Source organism: Lutra lutra, chromosome 7 (assembly GCF_902655055.1).
Source record: "Lutra lutra chromosome 7, mLutLut1.2, whole genome shotgun sequence".
NCBI classification, from domain to species: domain Eukaryota; kingdom Metazoa; phylum Chordata; class Mammalia; order Carnivora; family Mustelidae; genus Lutra; species Lutra lutra.
Genome location: NC_062284.1, coordinates 32,616,695 through 32,630,932, shown reverse-complemented (window position 1 = coordinate 32,630,932; position 14,238 = coordinate 32,616,695). Strand labels below are relative to the sequence as shown.

Below are 14,238 nucleotides of genomic sequence, written 5' to 3'. Positions count from 1 at the left end.
CTTATGATTTCTTCATTAGAAAATACAGGCTACTTATAAAAATTCAAATAACAGGGGCACCTGGGTGGCTCGGTCATTAAGCACCCGCCTTCGACGCAGGTCATATCCCAGGAACTCAAATCAACTCCCACGTCAAGCTCCCTGCTCCACAGGAAGCCTGCTTCTCCCTCTCCCACTCCCCCTGCTTATGTTCCCTCTCTCGCTTTCTCTCTGTCAAATAAATAAATAAAATCTTTAAAAAATAAACAATTAAAAAATTCAAATAACGGTGAATTAAAAAGTGACTAAAGAAAAGATAAAAATTATCCTCTGCCCCTAAACAAATCTGATGCATCACAGGTACTACTGTGAAGTCTGATGTCTATCCTTTCAGATTGTCCTTCCTATGGAAATAGCTTATTAAATAGGAAACTGAAAAAGAAAGAACACTACACTTACTGTTGCATTTTCTTTTTTATATATCACGTTCTACCCATAAGTAACAGCCGTGGAGTATTTCCACGGTAAGGACATACCATGGTTTCTTTAACAGAACCCCACAGATGGAACTGTATCCATGTGGGTTTTTTTTTTCACTATTACAAACAAGAGTATCGTGAGCATCTTTACACATGGAAGCATTTCCAGAGGTTAAATTGCAAGGAGTGAAATTGCTAGGTTGCCTGGTCCCCAGTTCCCCAGAAGCTTTTCCCTCTCTCATACCTCTGCTCCAGTGGCGACCTCCTCTGCAGCTCCAGACATGACTCCCAGCGTGTAGAAGGAGAAAACACACAGCTCACGAGTACAGACAGCTGGCTAGATGGACATATTAAACAGACAGTAATGACAGCAGGGTGTGCAGTAAGAAGGTGTTATAGAGAGAAAGACGAATCTGACCTCAGACAACTCTAGAATGAGGTAGGAATTTGGGGCCCTCTACACCAGGAGAAAAACTATAAACTAGTCTTAATTAAAATGCTTTACGCATAAGTTTGAGAGTTAATGCTGTCTCCTCTATGAAGCCTTCCATGACTTCCCTAGGTAGTTAGATGCTCTCTCTTGTGAGTTTCCACAACACTCCTCACGTCTCCTCCCCATAGTTATAGTGTAGAGCCTGTCCACCCACCTAGACTTGGGAGTCCTTGAGAATAGTGTCATATGCAATCATCTTTATCAACACTTAATCCCTCTTTTTAAATGTTGGGTGGGGGTTTACCTTCAAAAACATTCATGTATCCTCACTTTCCAAACAGGATTGCTGAATTTGTTTTCTGAGAAAAATAATTATTTCTAGAGTGTCAGGGAGAATGAACAGAATTCTACCTTTACCACAGACCCGGGAAGAAAGGAAGAAAGGAGAGATGAGGAGCTAAGGGTCCAAGGAAGAGGGTCACAGATTAGGGTATATACCTTGAGCATGGATCCATTCTGGAAGACATGCTGCTCATCACACACCACACAATATTCATTCAACGTTGGAATCCTCTGTTCTGCATACTTCATGATCTGGGGAGAGAAGAGATTGTAGAGATTGTATCAAGTCTCTTGGAAGTACAGGTATAGATAAGGGAAATCATTTGAGTTTCTTTCCAGCTACTCTCCCTACTCTCAGCCCTGTGCCTAAGTCAGAATCTATTTTTGGGCCCTGCGCTTATTTAAATTGATGGCCCAACTCTAGAGCTACAACTATTTATTATAGTAAACACAGGACCAGCCATGGCAGAAGATCTGAGTTAAAATCCTACCCGCCTCTACCACTTAATAACAGATACAACTTTGGGCAAATCAGTTAACCTGAGCCTTAGTTTCCTCATTTATAAACTGGGTATTATTCTCCCCAAAGAAGAATGGATATTAATGAAATAATTTCATATAAACATTAACAAGTACTAACCAAACTATTAACTTCAGTTGTAGTAATTATATATTGTCCCTCAGAGATATGTGAGTATTCAGTCCATGATTACATGGTAGGGGGCCTTAGAAGCCATTTCAACTACCCAGAACAATCAGCCTGTTCACTGGTCAAAAACATAGGCACAATTCCGTTGGGAAGAGAGCACAAATCCAGAGCCATTTTGCAATACCCTAAAAAAAATTTTTTTTAAGTTAACATACAGTGTTTTACTAGTTTCAGGGGTAGAATTTAGTGATTCATCAGTTGCATATAACACCCAGTGCTCATTACTAGAGAATTTTTAAAACACTCTGTCTAGGGGCGCCTGGCTGGCTCAGTCAGTGGACCATACAACTTTTGGTCTCGAGACCATGAGCTCTACCCCACAGTGGCTGTAGAGCTTACTTAAAAACATAAACAAAACCTAAAAACAACAACAATGAAATAAAACCACACTCTGTCTTAACCTGACTCTACCAGGTACCAGGTTTTGTGTGAATCAAGTTGTTCCCATTTCACATACTTTTGGGCTGGTAAAGGGACATGCAAGGGCTTTTATTCACTGAGATGTACTGAATGCCCACTATGTACCTACTATGTACCCAGTTTGGTGAATGGTCTCCTTGACTATGCAATAACATAAAAGATTATTCTTCTCAGACCCTCAACACCGACAAGGGAGATGTGGCCTGTATACAAATTAATTACAACTCAAAGCAGGATAGGGTATGTGACACACAGGTTCGATACAAAACAAAAATCATCTTAAGAGGTCAATGAAAGGGGCGCCTGGGTGGCTCAGTGGGTTAAAGCCGCTGCCTTCGGCTCAGGTCATGATCCCAGGGTCCTGGGATCGAGCCCCACATCGGGCTCTCTGCTCAGCGGGGAGCCTGCTTCCCTTCCTTTCTCTCTGCCTGCCTCTCTGCCTACTTGTGATCTGTCTGTCAAATAAATAAATAAAATCTTTAAAAAAAAAAAAAAAAAAGAAGTCAATGAGAGGAGAGATCACTCCCACTTAATATGGTTGGAGTAACGGAGAAGAATTTTATGGTGCAGGTAGCAACGACCCTTGACTGCAACAGGCAGATTTAGGGAGGAAGGCCAGTGGAGGGAATGATGTGAACAAAGGTAAAAGAGATGCAAAAGTGAAAGAAAGCATGTCCAGGGAATAAAGAGATATGAAAAAGAAATGACCCAGCAGTAGCTGAGCAATGAAAGAGGTATAGGGAAAACTGAAGACCACTTGAGTGAGGATTTGGGGATCACAAGGAAATCAGTGTCAATCCCTCTCATATCTTGACACCTATGCACTTACAATTTGCAGTGCATCATGTGGCACTTGATCAGACATGATCTGTTAGTGTGTTCCCAATAATGCCATCAGCCTCTTGAGGATGGGAACTATGCCTTCTTTTCTCCTATCCACACAATGCGAGTACAGTTCTGGGAGCAGAGCAACTCAGGAAATATTTGTGAACTGAATGAGGAGCTGGGAGATGTTAGGGGATCAGATGGGCCAGACAATAAGGGAAAAGCTTAGGAATGAAGCTTTGTACTCAATTACCTGGACAAGGAATCCATATTCCAGAGTGGGGATGTTCTTGCAGTGACCACTGACCTAACGAGAGTAGACAGACAGACATCATGAACCATGAAGCTGGTGCCGAGCGAGACCTCACACTCATCACCTAGGATTCTCCTGAAGTGCTACACCTAGCTCCGATGAGCCTAAATAATCCCAAAGCTGGAGAGAAGACCTTTAGACATTTTTGCCAAAGGCTCCTAAAAAGGGCTCACCTGTCTTTAACCTTCTTCAAGATAGGTGGATAGGTTAATACAGCAGCTGATGACCAAGTCCTAACCGCAGCCAAATAAAATCATACATGACATCTTGGGATGCCCAAGCTCAGACTCCCTGCTTCACGGTCTACTATCAGAGAAGCCGGCCAAACAGTTAAGAGATGTCTTCAGCCATTAAAACATGTGCTCTATTCTACCCATTCATGGTACATGTCCAAGTTTGACTTAGGATCCCTGAAAAACCATATTCCCACCTCATTTTGGGACGTTATACTCTCACATTTCCATTCCCACCCTTCTGGCACCCAAGTCAAACCCTCCCCAGCCCATGTACCAAAGGAGAGGTCCGTGCTGGGGGAGGGAGGCCCACGTGCTGGGGGCACAGGAGACCTGCCTGGGGGCTGGGAGGGTAGCCAAACACCTCCACTTTGGGGTTCTTCATGGTGCAGGAGATGGAACGGTTCATGAGGCGCCCAACTCGAAGCTCTGGTACACCCAGTTTGCCTTTCAGCATGGAGTCCTGTATGATAGGGAAACTGGGAGACCTGGAGAGAGAGCAAAGAGAAGTGATGAAACTGGGGATTCAGAATGAGCCCTAGAAGAACACTGGAGGTAAGTGAGTACTAGGTCAGGATGGGTGAAGTGACTTAAGCCAAAGAACTCCTACCTGAGGAAAGTTCCATTGGATCTTCAACACATTTAAAACAAGTAGGTCACAAATCTGAACTGATTTTTATGTCATTATTTGTGTTCTTCAGATTGGAACGTGGAGAACAGGCAGAGGCAAAATCTCAGTCAATCTCTATGGCATCTGGGCCAGGTATGGAATGGTCCCTTGGACAGGATGCCTGTTTCACTGTTCCATAGTGAGTGAGTGAGTGAGTGTGTGTGTGTGTGTGTGTGTGTGTGGTGTTTATATACATATGATTAAGTGCTAAATACCATACTAAGCAAGAAGTAGTTGCAGCCCAAAGAGCCTAATGTCTATCTGTCAATAATAGTGCCTGGGAAGCTACAAATCTGGGTTTATATTAGCCTTTGGGAAAGTCAGAGACCCCAGGGGGACAAAATGTAGGCCTGGGGACAGAGAACGAGACAATATTCTAAAACCTAGATAATAAATAGTGCACCCTCTCATAAGAAAAAAGAATTGATGCCTATTCTCAGACTCTACCTTCTTAGGAGAAAGAGTAATGAATGAGGTTCAAAGAAAGAAAAGATAGAAAAAATTAGCATACAATTCTTCAAATACATATCATCAGCTAGGTATTACGTTTTACATAAAGGACAAGGTATGGGGGCGCCTCGGTGGCCCAGTGGGTTAAAGCCTCTGCCTTCGGCTCGGGTCATGATCCCAGGGTCCTGGGATCGAGCCCCACATTGGGCTCTTTGCTCAGCAGGGAGCCTGCTTCCCCCTCTCTCTCTGCCTACTTGTGATCTCTATCAAATAAATAAATAAAATCTTAAAAAAAAAGAATTAAAAAAAAAAGGACAAGGTATGAATACTGGTTATAGAAGTACAAGAATAAAGACACCTAGGGGACAGGACTGGTGGATGGTGTTGTTAAAGGTGCAGAATTTAGAGGACCTCGGGAGAGAGCAAAATAGATAAGTTTAGGTAATCAAGAAAGTGGGGTGTGCGCTCAGACAAGACCACGGGCATCAGAGATGATCTGCTCCTGGAGGAGCACTTACTTGGGGATGGGCGAGAAGATGCTGAGGCCAGCTCGGAACTTCTTGATGGTACCACTTGCCTTGAACCAACTGTGCCTCTTTTCCTGCTGGGTCTTCAAGAAATCATTGCTGAGATGTTTCCATTGTTGGGAAGTGAACATACCCAGGATCCTAAGGAATCAAAGAGAACAGGCTTACAAAAACTCAGGCAGGGGAGTAGGTCAAGGAAAAGAACTATGAAAAGCAATTCATCTAAAATTCAGACCCAGGAGCTGTAAAGCTAGTTGTCATGAGGAAATATGTCTGAAGACCCCCTATAATGACCTTAGCCATGGAAATGTGCTGTCCTAAAGTATCTCTTTACCTTAGAGGGTAAATATCCACTCCCATTACCTGGTCTCATGGACCAGAACAATTCTGAGACGATCTGCCTTTAATGGAAGATCTCAAAGGCGAGCCTTCAATGGCCATGAACCTGGGAATTTATTGCCAAGAATGACTATACTGACAGTAGAACAGAAGTAGTGGGATGACCAGAGTACCAGCAAATAAAAGGAGTAGGGACATGAGGGGTATTGACATTGTTAGGCAAAAAATTATATCCCCAAACTTGCGGCTTCCAACTGGAGCTGGGACCTCAGCTAGTTCCGTCAGTTCTTTCCCTTGTTTTTGATCAGTCCTCTCTGGCATTACTCCAAACTATTGTCATAAATCCTTACCGCCTTCTCTAAGCTTTTAACTTCACTTACAGCTGACAACCTCTTACTTCTTAACGGAGAAACACTGAAGCCATCAGTTACCATCTCCCTTAATTTTCCCTTAAAATCTATTTCCATTTCCATTCTACCTTGATTCCTCCATTCTCTGGAGACAAGGTGACCCTTCTCTTAATTCCTCTATTTGTTCACTAGATCTCAGCTCCTTCTTGGCTCTTAAGGGATCTTGATCCATCAATCATCCCCCTTTCCTGTCAGTTCCTTTCCCAAAGTCCACACAAAGTTTCAAATTTCTGTCCCTCAGTCTAGTTAGATCTCCCCCTGCCCCTTCTATCCTCATCCAAGTATCTCAGTCCACACTTACTGTTTCTACTTCGTTGCTAACCACTCACTTCTCAACTCAACTGCAGTCCAGTTTCTATCTTTGCCACTCCACTACAATTGCTCTTACCTTGATGTTAAATCTAACAAAAACTCTTAAGTTCTCCTCTTATTTATCCTTTATCCTTTCTGGCATCTTGCCCTCCTTGTAGAAACTCTCCCCCTTGCCTTCTGTGACACCATTTGCTTCCTATTCTTCTCCAACTTCTCTGACCTATCTTCAATGTTCTGTCTCTGCCCACTCATTTTCTTGGGTACTTTGTCTGGATGTCAAAGGATTTTTTGTCCTTGATCCTATATTCTTTTCATTTTATCATGTTTTCCCTTAGCAATCTCATACTCTATACCAATTGTAATCTCCACCCATTCACTGAATTTATTTTCAACCTTAACTTCTGTGACATATCTATGTACTAAGTACAACCACTTGAATATCCCAAGGTTACCTTTACTTTTTTTTTTTTTTCCAAGTAGGTTCCATCCCCAGCATGGAGCCCAATGTGGGGCTTAAACTCATGACCCTGAGATCGAGACTTGTGCCAAGACCAAGAACTGGACTTAACTGACTGAGTCACACAGGAAGCCCCCCACCCAAGGTTATCTTTAAACAACATGTTTAAAATGGAACTAACTGGGGTGCCTGGGTGGCTCAGTCGTTAAGAATCTGCCTTCGGCTCAGGTCATGAGCCCAGGGTCCTGGGATCGAGCCCCACATCAGGCTCCCTGCTCTGCAGGAAGCCTCGTTCTCCCTCTCCCACTCCCCCTGCTTGTGTTCCCTCTCTTGCTGTGTCTCTCTCTCTCTGTCAAATAAATAAATAAAATCTTTAAAATGGAACTAATTATCTATAGTCATCCCATAAAACTGTTCCTCTTCTTACATCCCTATTTAATTTGGTGATATTACAATTTACCCAGACATCTAGGCTAGAAACCTAAGAGTAATGTTCCACTATTCTGTGGTTCTTATGACCACATACAACATAGCCAAATCAGTCTTCAAGTCCTATTGATTTTATACTCCACAAATCTCTCTAGTCCACCTTTCATCTCTATTCTCATTATTCTCTCACTTGGCTCAGGCCCCTCATCATCTCATGTCTGGACTTCTTCAAAGGCCTCCTAATAAACTAGTTCTTCTCTTGCCTTACCCCCTCCTACCTATTTTACATAGTGCTACAGGAATCATTTCTCTAAAATGAAGTCTGGCCACGTTCTTTCATTGCTTAAAACCCTTCCAATGCTCCTGCTGCCTATAAGATAAAAGCCCAAGATCCTCTCTGATTTGGACCCCTTCCTACTTCTCTGGCTTCAGTTCCCACCACTCTCCCCCTGTATTTTACTAGCAATATTTAACTACTGGAGCTTCCTACACACAGGCTGTTTCACCTGACTGTGTCCTTGAAAATGTTATTCACTCTCAGAGTCTGTCTGCATGGGAAACTCTTATCCATCCTTGAAAACATGAATCATCTCCCTTTCATTCATTCACTCAAAGTCCTCCACCCACCATCAGACTGAGTCACCCCTTCCTCTATATTCTTTCTAAATCCTACATATTCACTTATATTAGAACATGTATCCACTAGACTCTATTCACAGAGGGTAGAATCTTTAATTCACTTAATTTTCCTTATACACCAAATATTAGCAAGACACTCAACACATTCCACAAACTAAAACTCTCTGAGCTCCTAGAGCCCCACTCTGAGAAAACCACAAGAGAAAACATGAGGAGCATGACCCCATTTCTAGGGTTGTACCTATCCTAAAATGGTAAGTACTGATGAGCACCACCTCACCTCCAGAAAGTCTCAAGGCCAGACACCCCAGAACCAGAGGGTCTCCCACCTAACCATAAATTTGGCCTCCCAAATTTATTTACTCTTTTTCGGGCACATCTCAGAAAAGATATTTTTGGGAGGAAGCATTCCATCCAAAGGTCTGCCTGTCCATCCATATATCCATCTCTGCCCCTCATATGTTCATAACCAGAAAGATCAAAGTTCTTACTTTTTCAACTGAAGACCCAGCCCAAATCCTTCTTTATTCGATGGCTGGAAAACCTCAATTGATGGTTCTGCAAAGAGAAAAAGAAGCTCCTGGTATGTATGTCTCCATTTTCCTGGGAGTCCAAAGCCCTAGTTCAGTGGACGAGCATCCTCAGATTCTAAGATTACTCTAACCAATAGTGATGGAGAAGGCAAGCATCTGAGGCAGAGGGCAGATTCTGGGAGCTTTGTGACTAATTCCAAATCACTTCACTTCCACGAGGAAGGTGAAGGAAACGGAAAGAATAAATAATATCTGGGGACCAGAGAAAACAATTTCATTAACCAAGAAGGCCTTTAGGGGATGGCTATCAGGTGACAGGAAATGAAGGCACCAGTGACAGGAAACTGAAAAGCCCCTACCAATGGCCTGCAAATTATACCCAAGAACCTTATTCCTAGATTTTCTGTGGCTCAGTTAACTTAGGACTTTGGATAGACCACACTCGAAGCACCTTCTTGGCCAAACTCACTGCCTTTACCTGGTCCATCGAGGTACTGGGAGAGAGAAAACCGCAGCCGCAACACAATAGGTTCTGTTCGGAGGACCTTCCAGGCTGTAGAGACTTCCTCCTAGAAGAGTAGGTGAAACAGGTTCCAGTTCAGCAACAGAGAGGAATGGACTTGGTAGTTTTCCCTATATGATACACACATGCACATGACAGTACACACCACTGTCTGCTGATGGTCTAGGAAAGACAGGGATGAAGAATATGTGCTCCAAATGCAGCACTCAGGAACAAGACTCCTGGCCTACATGACAAAATCCACAAGTCCAGCTAGACATGTTGTTGGCAGGTACTAGCACCACTTACATCGAGGAAGCTGATGTTGATGTGGAGGTCAATGTCCACGTCATCGATAGTTCCATATTCTCTACAGAGATACAGGGGAGACTCATTAAGGGGGAAAGAAGGGAACAGAGACTGAGGTGGATGGAGAACTGAGCCTGGGGCCAGGGGAGAGGGAAGAGTGGAAGGTAGCTCCGTATCCAGACTCAGCTACAGCCTCAAGCCACTTAGATGATCAGGGCTTCCTCTAGGCCAGAAGCCCTTCAGACCTCAAAGGTCAAACTATCAGCTTAGAAGGAGTCTAGGATGAGAGGAAACTTCTAAGAAAAATGGCTATACTTCCTTTATCACTGCTGTCAGCTAAGCTTAAGTATTCTGAGCATGACTATATCTGTTTCTCACTATTTATCACTAAGCTCATAATTTATCCATGTCCACAGACCACCCTTCATACCATAAAAAGAAAAAACCTCTAGCCTTTTACAGCTCAGAAAGAAGTGGCTTGCTCCTGAAGTGGAGTCCCACCTGATGGATACAGAGTTCTCACTGTAGATCTCCTTCACGGCTTCAATGTCTGCATCAAGCTGGGGGTGTCGATACAGGTCGGCTGCACAGCTCCCCTGAATCAGCAGCAAAGACAGCGGGGAGGTTTGAGGGGAAGGGAAAGAGAGATGCAAAATAAAAAGAACATGAACAAACACCAGGAACAAGAAATCAAATGGCAACAGTACATGTAAGCAAAAGGCTGCTTCTGTGAAGGGGCTCTTGACGGTGGCCCTAGCCACTCACCACTGGCTCCACTCTATGTCTAGTCTCCCACCGTCTCCACTCTATGAACTTTTAGTGGACCAAATGCAGACCTTGCTCAAGTCTTAAGTCTGCACCTTTTCCTCTGACCCTGACCAGGGATACTTAGCTATCCCTTGTATGAGAACTCAAGACAGGCTGAAGAGCACAGAATTTAACTCAGATGGTGCTGTGTGAAGAGTCCAACATTCCTCCTCAGGACTGTGCCCTGGGTAGAGATAGTATGAAGCAATCACTGGCAGGATAATCTTTTAAAAATTTGACCCTAATGAATGAAATGACACCTACTAGGTAGTAAAGGAAGAGTCAAAAACTAATTATTTCCAACCAAAAACAAACAGGTAGCTTCCACATACAAAGGATGTAGTTTACTCTCGAAAAGGCAGGAGTCCCAGGCAAGAGCAAGGATATGAGATCAGCTCTGACAAGACACTGCTCAGACCACACCAACATTGTACTGCATCCTCCTCTTACCTCTGCTGCAGAATAATCTCTCACTACTTGCTGTATTCAGAGAAGCACACATTTAGACTATTGAGCATGGTTTTTAGGGGCTGTAATCTCACCTGAACTCCATAGAGAAATTCCTCTGATTCATTATCTCCCTCCGAATCATCATCATTCCAGAACTGGCCTTTGATGTCCTAGTGATGAAAAATAAGGATACAACCTTGTTGGATCACTATCATCCCATGGAACAGAGTGGTGACAGGAAACAGATTCCCACAAGGAATGGGAGGTCCCTTGGGACAGAATAACTGAGGCCCTATTTCCTTTACTCCTTTCACCTCACCCTTTAGGAACACATGTCTCTTCCTGGATCTGGTTATATCCATGGCCTACCTCTGATTTGTGAGGGATGAAAGAAAATAGGGAATTTTGGCCTTCTTCTTGAGTGTAAGTATGATGATTGAGGCTCTGGCAGCCAGCGGAGATTGGATGCAGACTTCAACATCAATGGTGATTCCTAGGCGTATCTAGATCCTAGTGTAAGCTGGCCTCTTCTAGGATCATTACTGCAAAACACAGCTACCACACATAGTTAAGCTCACGTCTTATCATTCCCTTTCTATCCCTTATTTAACTCTCTCCTTCCTTCCCAAGAAAATCTACTGTACCCACCCCAAGTAATATGGTCTCCATGCTCCTTCTCCCTTTAACTTCAGATAACCACTCTAGGCTTCAAAAGGGTGGAAGGGAAAATGCCAGGAAAGGGTGAGGTTTGCACTTTGTACCATCTATCCCCTGGATGATCAGCTGGAGAGGTGGGCAGTCAGTTCTCACCATTGGGTCAGTGGGTCACACACACTCCCAGGTCAGTGCTAGGCAGCACCCCTCCATACCACCAGCTGAACCCAGGCCAACGGGATGGGCATTTAGGAGGCCACAGAGGGAGACAAGGGAGGGGGTGATGTCAGGGGCTGACTGGAGATCTGCTGGGGATGTCAGGCTCTGCTGTAGTGGTGGTAACAAGTCACTGTCCTGTGGAAAGTAGACAACAATTGGTTTCATCACCACTTAACAGCTAGATGGTATTTACACAGGCACACAGTTTATGGATACACTTTTATTAGACATATTACAGACACTTGCACATAAAAACATACTTGCATGCATGTACACACACTTGTACACATAGTTCTTTAAAGATAAATGAACCGTGAAAGCACTATACAAACATAAGACACTACTGCTCCATTTGAGCTCAAGAGTTGGGATTAGAGCAAGTCCCTGCTCTAGATCATGATGCTGAATCAACCCCTAAAGCCAAAAGTGATGGTGGCATGACCAGATGATACACTACTCTGTCTAGTCAATTCATTTAGAAACATTCTCCATAGTACCAACCCTCATCAGAATCAGATTATTTTGGGAATTTTCACCCCTAGTTATTTACTCAAATTGAATCGTCATGTCTTATTAAATATCAGTATCACTAGAAGCCTTTATATGACAATCATAGCTAACTTAAAAAGTCCTCAACACCGAACACCCCCAGTAGACAAGGTCCTAGTTGTCGTGAGCAAAATAGTAGCCTGGACTAATCCTAGAACCTACTCCCCAAATGAAAATACAATAATGATGCCGATAAGGTCAGGAACACTAAACCCTAGCCATTTCACAAAATTAAGAACCACTATCTAGGGGGTGCCTGGGTGGCTCAGGAGGTTAAGTCTCTGCCTTCAGCTCAGGTCATGATCTCAGGGTCCTGGGATCAAGCCCCACATCAGGCTCTCTGCTCAGCAGGGAGTCTGCTCCCCACCCCACCCGCCGCCTGTCCCAGCCTACTTGTGACCTCTCTCTCTCTCTCAAATAAACATATAAAATCTTAAAAAAAAGGGGGGGGGCACCTGGGTGGCTCAGTGGGTTAAGCCTCTGCCTTCAGCTCAGATCATGATCTCAGGGTCCTGGGATCAAGTCCCGCATCGGGCTCTCTGCTCAGCGGGGAGCCTGCTTCCCTCTCTCTCTCTGCCTGCCTCTCTGTCTACTTGTGATCTCTGTCTGTCAAATAAATAAATAAAATCTTAAAAAAAAAAAAGAAAAAGAAAAAGAACCACTATCTAGGGGTGTCTGGGTGGTTCAGTGGGTTAAGCCTCTGCCTTTGGCTCAGGTCGTGATCCCAAGGTCCTGGGATCAAGCCCTGCATCAGGCTCTCTGCTGGGCAGGGAGCCTGCTTCCCCCTCTCTCTTTGCCTGCCTCTCTGCTTACTTATGCTCTCTCTCTCTCTCTCTCTCTGTCAAATAAATAAATAAAATCTTTAAAAAAAAAAAAAAGAAAAGAAAAAGAACCACTATCTAGGGGTGTCTGGGTGGCTCAGTGGGTTAAGCCTCTGCCTTTGGCTCAGGTCATGATCCCAAGGTCCTGGGATCAAGTCCTGCATCGGGTTCTCTGCTGGGCAGGGAGCCTGCTTCCCCCTCTCTCTCTGCCTGCCTCTCTGCCTACTTGAGCTCTCTCTCTCTCTCTCTCTGTCAAATAATTAAATAAATAAAATCTTGAAAAAAAAAAGAAAAAAAAGAACCACTATCTAGGCCTTCCTGGCTCTGCCCACCAATTCCAACCTTAAACAGAGGTGTTCTTAGTCTCTAATATGGTCCTACTGAACCTTACATTTATAAATCCAAGTGGTGTCTATGGATCTGTAACATCAGCATCACCTGGGAACTTATTTAAAATTTCAATCATCAGACCCCAGACCTACTGAATTAGAAACTCCAAGATGGGGTCCAGTAATCTGTATTTTAACAAACCTCCACATTAATGCTGATGCATGATAAAATCTGAGAACCCTTGTTCTAAATCCTTGTGTGCTCCAAGGGCCTGTGGTCTGTTCCCCAGTTACCAACTCAAGCCTGGTAACTGACCCAGGATGGGGACATATGGCACAATGCCAGGCCAAACTCCATAGTTGTCCTCAAGCTGATAGCAGTGCCTGACTCATCAAAAACACTATGCAAAGGGAAACTGCAATTCAAGTTCTTAGAGATGAAATGGCCTAATATCTGAGATTTACTTGTAAATACTACTCCAGCCCCAAAAGGGGGTGGGGTGTCGGAGGGGCAATGAAATAAATATGGCAAATATTAAAGATCAGTCTGAGTGATGGGTTCATGAGAGTTTCTTTTATGCTTGTGTACAGCTGGAAAATTCTCTAGCAAGTTAAAAAAAAAAAAAATCATAGGCTACTCTTTTACTTTTTCAGGGGCCCTAAAAAGTCAACTCTAAATGTGAACAGGAAAATCATCCCTGAAATTCCACAAGTGCCTACTTGCTATTCTCCAAACATATCAAGTATATTCCCACCACAAAGCCTTTGTCCCTGCTGTTGTCTCTTCTTGGGATGCCTTTCAGGTATCTATATGGCTTGCTCCTTACCTTCCGATTTCTGCTCAAAGGTCGTCTTTGACCATCCTCTATAAAACAGCAAAACCTCAACACACACATACACACACACACTAGCACTTTCCATCTCCCAACCTGATATATAGTTTCCCACAGCGCCATGCTCTGACATACAAAATGTTTTATTTATCTCCCAGCAGAATATAAGCTCTGTTGTGGCAGAGGCTTTGGCTCGTCACTATGTTGTCGGTCCCTCAACTCATACTTACTGAATGAATAAATGAATGAATGAAAGGTCTGCTAGA

The 14,238-nt window shown here is 43.7% G+C and overlaps 1 protein-coding gene across 9 annotated transcripts in view; it reads right to left on the bottom strand.

Annotated features, from left to right (window-relative positions):
• The window catches only part of PARP6 (poly(ADP-ribose) polymerase family member 6), a 28,595-nt gene that overhangs the window by 12,630 nt on the left and 1,727 nt on the right, over nt 1-14,238 (bottom strand). For 6 of the 9 annotated variants that reach the window (XR_007128878.1, XR_007128879.1, XM_047738752.1 and 3 more), the window contains exons 3-13: nt 11,378-11,575; nt 10,660-10,737; nt 9,812-9,906; nt 9,311-9,371; nt 8,978-9,068; nt 8,458-8,524; nt 5,372-5,521; nt 4,011-4,221; nt 3,441-3,494; nt 1,390-1,485; nt 703-795 (exon numbers count right to left, since the gene is read on the bottom strand). Coding sequence is in view for 6 of the 9 variants with exons in the window: in XM_047738752.1 (XP_047594708.1) it covers nt 703-795; nt 1,390-1,485; nt 3,441-3,494; nt 4,011-4,221; nt 5,372-5,521; nt 8,458-8,524; nt 8,978-9,068; nt 9,311-9,371; nt 9,812-9,906; nt 10,660-10,737; nt 11,378-11,380 (999 nt within the window). In the remaining 3 variants the exon portion in view is untranslated. The remainder of the gene's footprint in view (nt 1-702; nt 796-1,389; nt 1,486-3,440; nt 3,495-4,010; nt 4,222-5,371; nt 5,522-8,457; nt 8,525-8,977; nt 9,069-9,310; nt 9,372-9,811; nt 9,907-10,659; nt 10,738-11,377; nt 11,576-14,238) is intronic. The other 3 variants (XR_007128880.1, XM_047738755.1, XM_047738756.1) reach the window with 1 other exon arrangement.